At 36.8% G+C, this 12,754-nt stretch overlaps 1 protein-coding gene and 1 long non-coding RNA gene across 2 annotated transcripts in view; one reads left to right on the plus strand and one right to left on the minus strand.

The window, feature by feature from the left end:
* Positions 1 to 12,754, plus strand: part of LOC131998042 (uncharacterized) — an 85,367-nt gene that overhangs the window by 5,182 nt on the left and 67,431 nt on the right. The gene's annotated exons all lie outside the window — the stretch shown is intronic.
* LOC106087583 (uncharacterized) overlaps positions 11,090 to 12,754 on the minus strand; it is a 46,667-nt gene continuing 45,002 nt past the window's right edge. The window contains exons 5-6 of the mRNA XM_059370054.1: positions 11,894 to 12,748; positions 11,090 to 11,824 (exon numbers count right to left, since the gene is read on the minus strand). Of these exons, the coding sequence (XP_059226037.1) occupies positions 11,407 to 11,824; positions 11,894 to 12,748 (1,273 nt within the window). The 3' untranslated portion in view covers positions 11,090 to 11,406. The remainder of the gene's footprint in view (positions 11,825 to 11,893; positions 12,749 to 12,754) is intronic.

The following is a 12,754-nucleotide window of genomic DNA, read 5'->3' on the forward strand; positions in this document are numbered from 1 at the left end:
GGGACGTAGCCAGGGGCGGGAGGTCCTTGGCCCCAAGCCCACCAAATTTTTTAATTTGAATTTTTAATGAATTTTTTAAGGGCGAACTTTCAGCAAAACACTCTCTAAAGACAACCTAACCTCGAGATAATTTTTTTAAACAAAATTTAAATTTTGCATAAACATTTTTAATTTTTTTTAGACAAATTTCAATAAATATTTTTAAAGACAACATTTTAACCCATTACGCCTGACCCTATATTCAGTTGTCCGATTTTGATGAAATTTTATCTCTGTGTATAAAAGAGACACGTGATTGAATAATTGGCTGACTGATTGATCAATGTCCAGCCCAAATGGCTAAAGCAAGAGTCATGAAATTTGGCACGAATGTGGACCTCGTACGTTTAGGTACTAAAAAGTACGAAATGGTGGCTTTTTATCCAACGCGAACGGATGGGGATAGAATTATGATTTTGGGCTCTAATTAAGAGCGTCTCGAAAAAATAAGGTTTGGTGACAAACATTTCCCAAAAGTAGTACCGTATGTGAGAAAAATGGTATGTTTAGTACTGCAATTGGTACTTTTTGGTACCTTGTTTGGTTATTGAGCTAGAGCTTTGAATTTTGGAGTTTAGGTACTATGGCAACCTAAATTAGGAAGCCAATACAGTTTTTGGGCATTTGGAAACAAAAAGGTACCAAAAAAGGTACGAAATAGGTGAACTTTGCATAGGGCGAACTTCGAAATTTTGGCTTAAATGATTGTTGTTGCGTTATAAAGGGGGTAGATAGAAAAAAAAAATCAATAGTAACACAAACGGAAAAAAAGTACGTCTTTCTTTTCGGATTAAACTAGAGCTCTGAAATTTAAAATGTAGATTCTACTAAGAAATATATGTTGGCTGATTAAGAAATTGTTTAACAAATTATACATTTTGGCACCAAAAAGTACGAAATAGCTTTGACAGTGATCGGTGTCTTGACAAATATACGATATGTTGTACCAAATATGAAATGTTGAAATCGTATCAGGAGTGGAATAAAAAATAAGTGCTGTAGTTGGTACTATTTAGTATTTTATTTATAACTGAATTTGGCTACAGGCACATCTGAGCAGTATGTACCGGACGACTAGAAGATTTTGTTGATATTCGCACATTTTGGTACTAAAACGTACAATATGGCACCTTCTTTACGGCTTGATATTCATATAATAATGTCATGGATTGAGCTACAGCTCTAAAATTTGGAATACAGTTACATCTAGGTACTATGTACTGAGGGACTAGAAGATTTTTTTGATATTCGTTCGTTTTGGTACTAAAACGTACAAAGTGGTACTTTATATACAGACTGAGTTAAATCTGTGAAATTAGAGATACAGGTACATCTTAAAAGTATGTAACGGATAACTTGTAAATTGTTTTGAAATTTGTACATTAAGGTACTAAAACGTACAAAATGGTACTTTATTTACGGATTAAGCTAAGGCTAAGCTATTAAAATTGCGATATAGTTACACCTTGATATTGGGTGTACCATCGGGGGCAGCGAAGCGACCGGGCATATGCTAGTATATTCATAATTTGAAGAATTTATATTGACGCATAAATTTTTTCAAATATTTTGAATTTGAAAAATTTTTGAAAAAAATCTTTTTATTACCTAAGCCACTACAAAAACAAAATCACTTTCTTAATATTTTGTGACCCTGTAGCGAAGAAAGCTGGATTTAATGATTTTGGCATAAAGTAGAACCTGCTGTCAAAAGAAGTTGGATTATTGCCATAAATTTATTTTTTTTTAGAAACCATCAAATGCAACAAGACATTAAAACGAATTCAAGAAATCTCACTCCAAAGAATTTTTAGAAATTTTTCATTTGATTTTTGGGATATAAAATATTGCTGATTTTCGACAAGCCAATTTTCCCCCAAAACATGACGGAAAGAATTGTTGTAACTGGTTTCAATCGTCTACTTTACGCCAATCCAAATTTCATTACGTTACCTCTTTGCTAATTCGAGCTAGAATTTTTCTAAGGCAGCTCTTATCTTAGGTATTTTTCGTCGTTAATGTGAACCCGGGCACACGGATCAGCAGCAAAATCGTTGCCGTTGTCTAGCGTTCGAAGCCATTAATGCAACTTCCAAAAGATATTTGCACTGTGTTGGCAATCAGTGTAAAATTCAGGTCTGTTCCGAGTCAGTTCCTGCAACCATTAGCTGCCACAGTTTCCAAAAAAATAAAATTTAGTAATCTTTACCAATTTCACAGTAACAAGAATTTTGGCAATTTTCGATTTTGGAAAAATGTGGGGTGGGCCCCCCTCCGAAATAAAATCCTGGCTACGTCCCTGCCTTTGCCACAGTGGTGATTTAGAGTAAAAAACGAAAATATTATTTGTAGCTCAAATTTAATTTAAAAAAAAAAAAACGAAAATGTAATTTGTAGTTGACTACTTCACACAGAGCCAAAATTAAACTGACCAAATATGTGTTGTGCTTTCATAACAAAAATCATAAGGGTAATGAGCAGTGGACTCTTAAAGTCATGTCCTCTGTAGAGTAAATCTGTAGTTAAAGGCTTAAGGAAAATATTCTTATACTGCAAATTCGTTTTTTGTTTGCTTCAAGTACTATTTCCCGGAGCTTTCCCTTGCAAATGCTGGCCTTGTTAAAACTTCCCTATCAAGTGGTGTCGCTAAGCGGCACGCCATTCAAACTCTTCATAAAAAAGAAGGCCCCATATCATTGAGCTTAAACTTGAATAGGACTGCACTCATTGATATGAGCGAAGAAGCCCGAGTTCATTAATGGAATGTTCGTAGGAAAATTTGTGTACTATTTCAGTCAATTCAAATAAAACGGACTCAATTTATACTATAGAAGTCAAATCAAAGAATCGGAGCAATATCCAGAAATTATACGATATGATCTAATTTGGAATCCTCAATGATCATAGACTATAAAATGTTTGAAAGGTGGCCTATGTGAAGTATTACAAACAGATCGATGACATTTGTATACCCCCATACCATTGTAGTGGGTACGTGTTTGAGTGCATTTTTGGGTAATTGGAAAACATTTGTAGTAAAATGACAATGTTCTGAGTTGCATAATTTTAAAAGTGACATAAGTGCTGGCTTGCCTGTAATAATTTTTGTGTAAACAAAACAAGACAATAAAATTAAATATGTGACTTTAATAACAAAGTTCGTCAACATTTTATTTTCACAAACAATATAATAGTTGCAAAAAATCTATATTCACAAAACGCAAAAAAAAAGAATGAAAATTTATTCAATTAAAAATTATTTGTTTCAATAATTTTTAAATTGAAACTAAAATAGTTTTGAGTTAAAAAATTTATTTAAAAAGTCAAAAACTTTATTACTTGTCATACCAAGGCTTATTTAATAAGGTGACCTCATCTGCTCAGCTGATGGAATTTGATATGTCAAATCATTTTTGAATTCGCCTTTTAAAATTTTTAACTTCAAAATAAATATTTTACACATTTTTGTGTTTGCTGCTGTTTTGATTCTTTAACTTAGGTTATATAGTGGTACGCGTTTAACAACCTCAATCGCTATCAGCTTCACTTAGGGAACTAAGGTTCATTGTGTCGCCCCCGAAAACAGAATCAAAAAGAGGTGAAAAACATAAACGAAATTTACGGCAGTACAATGCTGGACATTAGAATGAAGAAGATAAGGTGCCAATATGCATGGCATGGGGCCAGGCGGGCTGGAGAAGTTCCCTTCAGTCTACCTTTTCACGCCCCTATTGTAGTCAAAAATGACGAAAGGACTATGTGCCTGAAAATAATTTAGGCATAATCCTACACCCACCCCCAGAATATGTGCCCAACCGTCTACAGTAAGTAAGTCCGCCATGTGTCCGGCGCGACGTCAAAGTCTTGAAATTTCTATGGCTTGCCAGGACCCCTTTCAGTAGTGAGAGCGGTAGCTCCACCCCATCTTGCGGAGGTCCCCTGAACACACCAAGTTACCTCATATTGGTGAATAGTACCAACTTTATCTTTTGGGGGTTTACGAAAAGCCCATTGGCCAATCTTGGCAGCATACTATACGCACTCTGAACGGGCACACTCCGAGATGAAAACGTAGCTAACAAACTTTAACCTCTTCCTTTTTAAATGACCTGGGAATTCCAAATATCCAAGGACCTCAAAAAGAGATTCAAAAACCGTCCTTGTGATAATTGATCTCTAATCACAGTATACCTATTGAAGTCCTTTGCTGGTGGAACGCTATTTATCCCGCCCATCAACATCGCATAAACTCCATTCAGGAGGAAACCTTTTGTCCACTCAAAATTAATTCATTTCTTGTCCTTTCTGTGCATTCGTTAAGAGTGCAAAATTAAGCCAAGCTAGGGGCTAAGGGGGTTACAAAGGGTATCATTTCTTCAAATTTCAAGAAAAAGGGCGTAAGTTCTGATATTGACCATAACTGCTGGTACGAGTGTTAAGGGATCTCTTCCAAAATTCGTAAATTTTTGATAAGGAACGCAGCTTTTGTGCGTTCAATGCCTTTAATCGGGAAACAGGGCTGTGTGGCAGCTGCATACAACGTTGGTCAAATCTGGTCTATACTGAAATGTTGAAATGTATCTCGCATAAAAACGCATTTCTGGGCTCAAACACTTAAATCGGTAGATCGCTTTGTCCAAACTCGGCACGGTTGTTCATTGAAATCGGGGGAAAATACGACTTTATGAACTCAAGAATTCTTATCGGGAAGGGTACTATATCAAAATATAGGCCATCTTTAAACTTAAGGCTGCAAAGTGATTTCGACAAACTGACTGACGGACATGTCTAGATCCTATATAAATAACGACGATCTAGAACTTTTTAACGTCGAAAATGTATAATTTGATGTGTTCCAAATGGAATGGCAAAATGACCAACTTTCGCTCCATTTTAATACCCAGCACCATGGGATGGGAGTATACAAATCTAGTCATTCCGTTTGTAACACCTCGAAATATGCATCTAAGACCCCATAAGGTATATATATTCATGATCGTCTCGTAGTTCTGAGCCGATCTAGCCATGTTCGTCTGTCGAAATCACGATAGTGGTCGAACGAGTGAAGCTAGCCGCTTGAAATTCTGCACAGATACTTAATTTTGATGTAGGTCGCTGTGGATTGCAAACGGACCATATACGTTCAGAATTAGATATAGCTCCCATATAAATGATCTCCCGATTCGACTTCTTGAGCCCCTGGAAGCCGGAATTTTTGTCCGATTTGACTGAAATTTTGCATATGACATTTCGTTTTGACTTCCAACAACTGTACAAAGTACGGTCCGAATCGGTCTATGACCTGATATAGCTCCCATATAAACCGATCTTCCGATTTGACTTCTTGAGTCCTTTCAAGCCGCAATTTTTGTCCTATTTGGCTGAAATTTTGATTGTCACCGCAAATCGAATTTTCTTTGCCCTGTTTACAAATATTGACATAACAAGTTCCCAAAATAATGCTTTGTTTTAGCTATTCGCCGATGCGTCCACCATATAAATACGGCCTGATTGGATTTTCAATTTCTATGAATTTATCGAACATTTTTTGAAATTTTATCAAAGAAACTTTCGTGTTTTTGATTCCAAAGGAAGTCGAGCTAGATGACCATGGCAATTATGTATGAAGGGAAGATTGGCTTGTTGAAACCCTACTAAAAGGAAACAAACTTAATGAACTTGGCATGGCGTAGGCTTGATGAACTTAATTTAATTTTCTTCCTTTATTTAATAATTTTAATAGTGATTACATACAGGGTGGCTGATGAAAGCCGCTACCAAAAAAAAATGTAATAACTTTTTTTCTATTTAATAATAATAATTTAATAATTAATTTAATTAATTAATTAATTAATTTAATTAATAATAATTTAATAATTAATTTAATAATTTAATTTAACATGAATAAAAGAAAAATGTATTCCATACACCGAAAAAAAAATGTAGCAATATTCATCATTGTAGCAATATTCATCAGCCACCCTGTATATATTTTTTAACATTAAATAACAAAAAAAAAAAGACACATCTTTCTCACGCATTAAAAAAATTTAAAATGTTTGTTCCGCCTAGCTATGGCCCTTTAAACTCATTTTTATTCAACGAATACAAATTCTAAAAAATAGCACGACTTTCTGTTGCGGATATTTAACAAATTCTTTGTATTTTTTTCAATAAAGGGAGCGAATTAAAAAATTTCTGGTAACGTGTCAAAATTGCTGACAATATAACAATACAAAAATTATACGCCCTTACTAACATGTGTCCGGTATTTTGGAAGTTAATGCCATTAGGATTACTTTTCAATTACGTATGGGCACTTGCAAATTAACTTTGGAAATGACATTAATTAGCTGATTTTTAGAAATTCGTGTTATGTAACTCAACCCAAAGAACGCATGAGGGCGCATCTGATTGCTTAAGCACGCATAAGTGCTTCGCTTGGTATGTAACTCCAGCTTAAGTAACAGAGGGCAATCTTCTCACATCAATGAGAGCAGTCCGATTTAAGTTGTAGCCGAATCCGAACGGACGGCAGGACGACACCTCTTCAAGAAGAAGTTCTTATATGGCTTAGCTTTTTATAAATTTCGCCAGCATTAGGAGGGAATAAGCTCCGCTGAACATTTTTCTGATGTTTTCGCCAGATTTCGAATCCAGGCCTTCAGCGTCACAGGCGGACATTGTAACCATTCCACAACATTTTTAATTTTTTTATTGGTTTATCAAAAGATCCATCTTTATTCATTATTTCTTGTTTTATTTAGTCCAGCTTAGAGCAATGATTGATTTTTGGACAATATCAAATAACAAATCATGAAACGGTATAGAGACCATCATAAAAAAGCGCAAAAACAAATGAAAACCTAGATATTTTATTTTCAAAAACAATGTTGAAATTAGATTTTAGCTTTAATCGCTTTTATAATATGTGATGGTTCACAATTGGAAGACAACAGCAGGTTCCTACCGAGGGGTTGATGGGCGGACCACCGTCATTGGACTCTAAATTTGCGCACAATATTTGTATTCTATATAAATTTGCGTGTCTATATGGGAAATTTGTCCGTACCCTTTAAAAACTCTTTTTTTTTTAATATGCGAAATCCGAAGCCCTGGCCTACATTGGGTTTATCGGTCCTAAGGTGTGGCGTTGTTCCCCCTTTACCTCACTCGAAATGTGGATGTTAAAACCATATCTTTGGATTACTCTTATGCGTAATTTATAGTAAGGTTCATAAAGAACCTTCAACCAATTTTTATTTCATAAAAAGAGAGAGAGAGAGGCATACGGAGCGGCTATTTTCTTTTTGCCTATGATGCTCGATATGACAAAGCGAGTTATTAGCGCCTTTAAATACCCAATGGGCACCCTTTTCCCGCCGAAATCGGTCCGGTCGGACCGGGACGAGCTTACTCACCTACAGGAGGTTGACGAGGATCGCCATCTCCACATGCTGTACATTCGCCGTTTTTTTTTGTTCTATTTAAACTCCCCTAATAAAAAGTTGAAAATTCGGACAAATTTAAGATAAAATTAGCTTATTCGATATTAATTGATCCAATTATATATGATGGCTGATATGAGTGTATCTAACCAGATCGATTTTTTTACGTTAACCCTCCAACGGTTAAGTCATCCGATGCCCTTATACGAAATACAAGGAAATTTACATTTTTATACCCACCACCGAAGGATGGGGGTATATTTATTTTGTCTTTCCGTTTGTAACACATCGAAATATCCATTTCTGACCCTATAGAGTATATGTTGTATATTCTTGATCAGCGTAAAAATCTAAGACGATCTAGACATTTCCGTCCGTCTGTCTGTTGTAATCACGCTACAGTCTTCAAAAATATAGACCGATCCGCCCATTTAGGGTCTTTGGCCCATAAAAGCCACATTTATTATCCGATTTTGCTGAGATTTGGGACAGTGACTTGTGTCAGGCCCTTCGATACGCTTCGTCAATTTGCCCCAGATCGGTACAGATTTGGATATAGCTCCCATATAGACTGATCCTCAGATTTAGGATCTTAGGCCCCTTAAAGCCTCATTTATTATCCGATATTACTGAAATTTAAGACTGTGAGTTGTGTTAGACCCCTCGACATCCTTCGTCAATTTGGCCCAGATCGGTCCAGATTTGGATATAGCTGCCATATAGACCGATCCTCCGATTTAGGGTCGTAGGCCCATAAAAACCACATTTATCATCCGATGTTGTTGAAATTTGACACATTGACTTATGTTAGGCTTGTCGACATCCATGTTGCATATGATTCAGATCAGTTTATTTTTAGATATAGCTACTAAAAAGACCAATATTTTGTTATACATAATTGAGCGTTGACTTGTACTTATAAGTATTTGGTCCAAATCGGATCATATTCCGATATAACTGCTATGGGACCAAAGGTATGAAAATTTCACTGGATTTTGATGAAAAGTGCTTTACATAGATGCCCGGGGTGGTGGGTATCCAAAGTTTGGCCCGGCCGAACTTAACGCCTTTTTACTTGCTTTGTTTTGATTTATTATTATTAACTAATTATTAGAGAGCGGATATATATGCACTTTTTGTTTATGGACCGATTTTGACCAAAATTTGTATTTAGACATTTAAACGAATTTTGACGTCATATCTGATATATGCAAAAAATATGCAAAATGTAGGAGCAATAATATTGTAGATACGTTTAGAACCTTAAATGATTAAATAGTTTGGGTTCTAAGTACTTTTGTGGGTATAAATGTCCTCTTTAAACCCATTTTTGTCTAATTGTATCCTAAGAACCTACTAGGTCCAAATTTGTACCGGTCTCCCGATTTAGGGTCTTAGGCCTACAAAAGCCACATTTATTATCCGATTTGGCTGAAATTTGGCACAATGAATTGTGTTTAGATCCCAGATATCTGTGCCGAATATGGATCAGATCGGTCTATATCTTGGTAAAGCTCCCATATCGGCCGATTTAAGGTTTTAAGCCCATAAAAGCCGTATTTATTTCCCGATTTCGCTGAAAACGATTTCCCGATTTCGCACAACGAGTTTTGTTTAGATTTTTCATATCCGTGCCAAATATGGTTCAGTTCGGTATATTTCTTAGTATAGCTCCCATATAGACCGATTTTCCCGATTTAAGGTTTTTAGCCCATAAAAGCCGTGCTTATTACCCGATTTGGCTGAAATTTGGCACGACGAGTTGTGTTTAGATTTTTGATATCTATGCCAAATATGGTTCAGATCGGTCTATATCTTAGTATAGCTCCCATAGACTGATCTTGTTATTTAAGTTGATCAGATTCTTAAAAAATTTGCCTACCGCATTTTCAATGTATCGGGGTTTTGAAAAAAAGAAGCCGTTACTTTAAATACATTTTAATATTTGTATATTTGAATTCATTTTTAATATATATACCTGCTGAACCGGGCCCGCTCCGCTGGGCCTTCTTTTACTTTATATGGAACAAAATTTTCTTTTGAATATATTTTTTTGACAATGCAAGAGCTTTAAGTGAATATCATGCTACGAAAATAGTAAATGTATATCGCTTGACTAACAGTAAGACAATATAAATGGTTTTATCTAATCCCATATGATCTTTATAGGTCTATGAATTCGCTCGAAGTGTTTTAATTTGGATGTTCGATGTAGTCCACTTTTAGGACATTTTTTGAACTCGATATTCTCATGATGTCCGATTTGGGGGTGTTTTCGGGGCTGAGGTGGTCGCCAGGCACTTAGCTCTGAAAACAAATATATAAGCATCGTGCTCTACTCTCAAATACCATTTATTTAAACCTCATATTGCCATAGGATTAAGGGAAGTTTATGGCATGAGGCGTCTCCAAACACTTGGCCGAAAAATTGGTTATCAAATTCCATCTCAATTCAATCTCCAATACCTTATATTTGAGACACATATGGCCATGGTCGGTAAATTTGTACTCTTTTGGGGGTGTTCTGGGGAAGGGGCGGTGCCCCAAATACATGGTCGTATTCTACTCCCAAATACCTTCTGTTTTAGCCCCATATTGCGATGGTCAGTAAATAATTGCTGTTTGTGGGTGTTTTGGAAAAGGGGTAAAACCCCAGAAAATTGGTCCCGAAAGTGGGTGCCAATTTCGTGCTCTACTCCCCAATACTTTTCATTTGCAAAGTCAGCAAATATGTCCGTTTTGGGGTATGGGCCCTAAAAACTATCAATGTCAAGCTCCAATCTATTAAAGATCGAAATTGTCATGGTAAGCAAATGCGTCCTATTTGGGGGTTGTTATGGGAGTGGGATGCCCCTTAGACAGATGGTCCCGAATATAGAAATCACATTTATGGTCTACTCCCAAATACTTTTCATTTGAGCCCTATATTTCCGTAGTCGGCAAAGATATCCGGTTTGGAGGGTGATTTGGGGGATGGGGCGGCCACTCATTGACTTGGCCCTGAAAATGTATCTCAGATTCGTGTTATACTATAATATACCTAAAATATACCATATATACCATATTGCCAGGGTCAGTAAATAAGTCCAAGATTTCTTCTATAGATGACATGTGTCCAAATACCTTAGATTTTAATTAGATATTGTCCCAATCTACCAAAGTCCTTTTGGGTTGGGCCGTGCACCCAATAGCTTGACCCCAAACTTACCACCTGATTCGTATTTTTGAGTTATTATAAGGGTACATAAAAAAATAAGCTTAAATCGGTTAAATCATTTCGATATAGACGCAAACGATGGTGCAGCTTCTTCTGCCGGTCTTGATAATATCTAAAAAGAACACTAAATTGTGGGGTACTTTGCCATGTAAAAACTTCTCCCCAAAGAGCCATTTGGATTTGGCTATAAAAAAGGGACCCCTTATTATTGAGCATAAACTTGAATCGGACAGCGCTCATTGATATGTGAGAAGTTTGCCCCTGTTCCTTAATGGAATGGAATGTTCATGGGCGAATTTTCATTTTTATTTAGCCCAACTTACCTCTGAGAAAATAAAGTTTTAAATGTTTGTTTTTGGTATAATATTGTTGTTACTTAAGAAAATTTACAGATTTTATTTGCTTTACACCAGTCACATTTCCCTAGAAAATATCTAAATTAAATATTAGCTATGAACAAACTTCATTACTTAGTTTACTAAGGATATAAGGATCATTTTTGTTGTGTATACAAAAAAAAACGAAACTAACAAAAAATCTTTCTTTAGAAAATTTTTCTGTTCTTAACATTGCCATTATGGTTGGATATGATGCAGGAGGTATGCATGTATGGGTGGCACATTCACTCACCCGTGCATGATACTCCAGTATTACTAAAATTTAAATCTCTTCTTGTAAGCGAAAGAGATTATTCAGTAATTTTCATAGATTATGCCGGTGGCGACCCAACGAGGACGTATGCAAAGGGGACGGAGCAGCACTGTGGCTACAGCTCTCAATGAGTAGACTGTTGGCAGCATCACCGTTGAGCGTTTTTTCCGTAATATGAGCCCTCTTCGAAGGACGTTTTCGTTCAATGTCAGCATTGGTATTTAGTTCAACGGTTTGTAAACTCTGGGCTCTCTGTAGCGAAAGGCGCAAGGGTTTCTTTGGCGGAGTCGGTCTAATAGTACGTGCCTCGGACATGGTATCACTAGGCTGTGTGCGTGGTCTAGGGCGACTAGTTTCAGTTTCACTATCGAAATCCAAAGATTTGACACTGCGCATATCCGAGTGCAGACGGGCTCTTAAAGTTTGGACATCAGTGCCACGAGGAGTATCACGACGACGCTCGGAATATCTAGTATGGAAAAAGTATAGAAAATATTAAAAATTCCAAGCATATCGATTTTGGCTTTTTAATTCTTACCCATTTGCATGATTTAGATGCTCCACACTTCGGGCATGCATTTGAGAAGCTTTGGAATTGGACCTATCGTAACGTTCCCTGAGTCGTTCCTTTTCTTTTTTGTGCGAAGTATGCGCTGGGTAGTTAGAATCACTGTTGACCGAAATTTTGGAAGCGGAGAGGGTTTTGTTGGCAGCCACGACATTCATGTCATGAGGGCTATTCTCTCGTATCAGAGTTTTGGTTATGTGAGCTGCCGATTTGCTTTTTGTGAGCAGCGCATGTTTTTTAATCTCAGGTGTTTCCTCTCCCATCAATTCAATGGGTTTGCCACCCACTAATGTGGTAATGTAGTTGCCTCTTTGGAACACCAGGGGCTTGTCGGGAGGTGTTGAGGGCGGCGATGAGATATTAATGCTTGTCACATGACCATGCAATTGATTTTCTTGTTGCACTAGCTGTTGTTGCTGATGATGTTGGGGTTGTACCTGCTGCTGTATTTGTTCGTGTTCCAGTTTGCTGGCCTGCAACTCTTTAACCTGCTCCTCCAAATACGAGATCCTATGCTGCAAGCGCATATTATTTTCCTTTTCTAGGTCCAATTGTTTTTGTGGTATTGCAGCAGGTTTTCTTCTCAGCACAACAATTTGACACTTGCCCGTATTGCCTATAGATTTTTGGAATTCCTCTTTGGTCCTGCAAGTGACTAGTTTACCATTGACTTCTAGTATACGATCGCCTTTGTATAGACCATCGCCTTCCAGAGCCCATTCCACATAAAAAACACCCGATGCTTCAGGTATCTCTTGGGCTGCCCAGCGTCCAGTGGTGGCTTGTACCGCATGCAAGCTCACAGAAATACCACTATTGAGCAGACTAAAC

The sequence above is a fragment of the Stomoxys calcitrans genome, chromosome 5 (assembly GCF_963082655.1).
Source record: "Stomoxys calcitrans chromosome 5, idStoCalc2.1, whole genome shotgun sequence".
Classification (NCBI taxonomy): Eukaryota; Metazoa; Arthropoda; class Insecta; order Diptera; family Muscidae; genus Stomoxys; species Stomoxys calcitrans.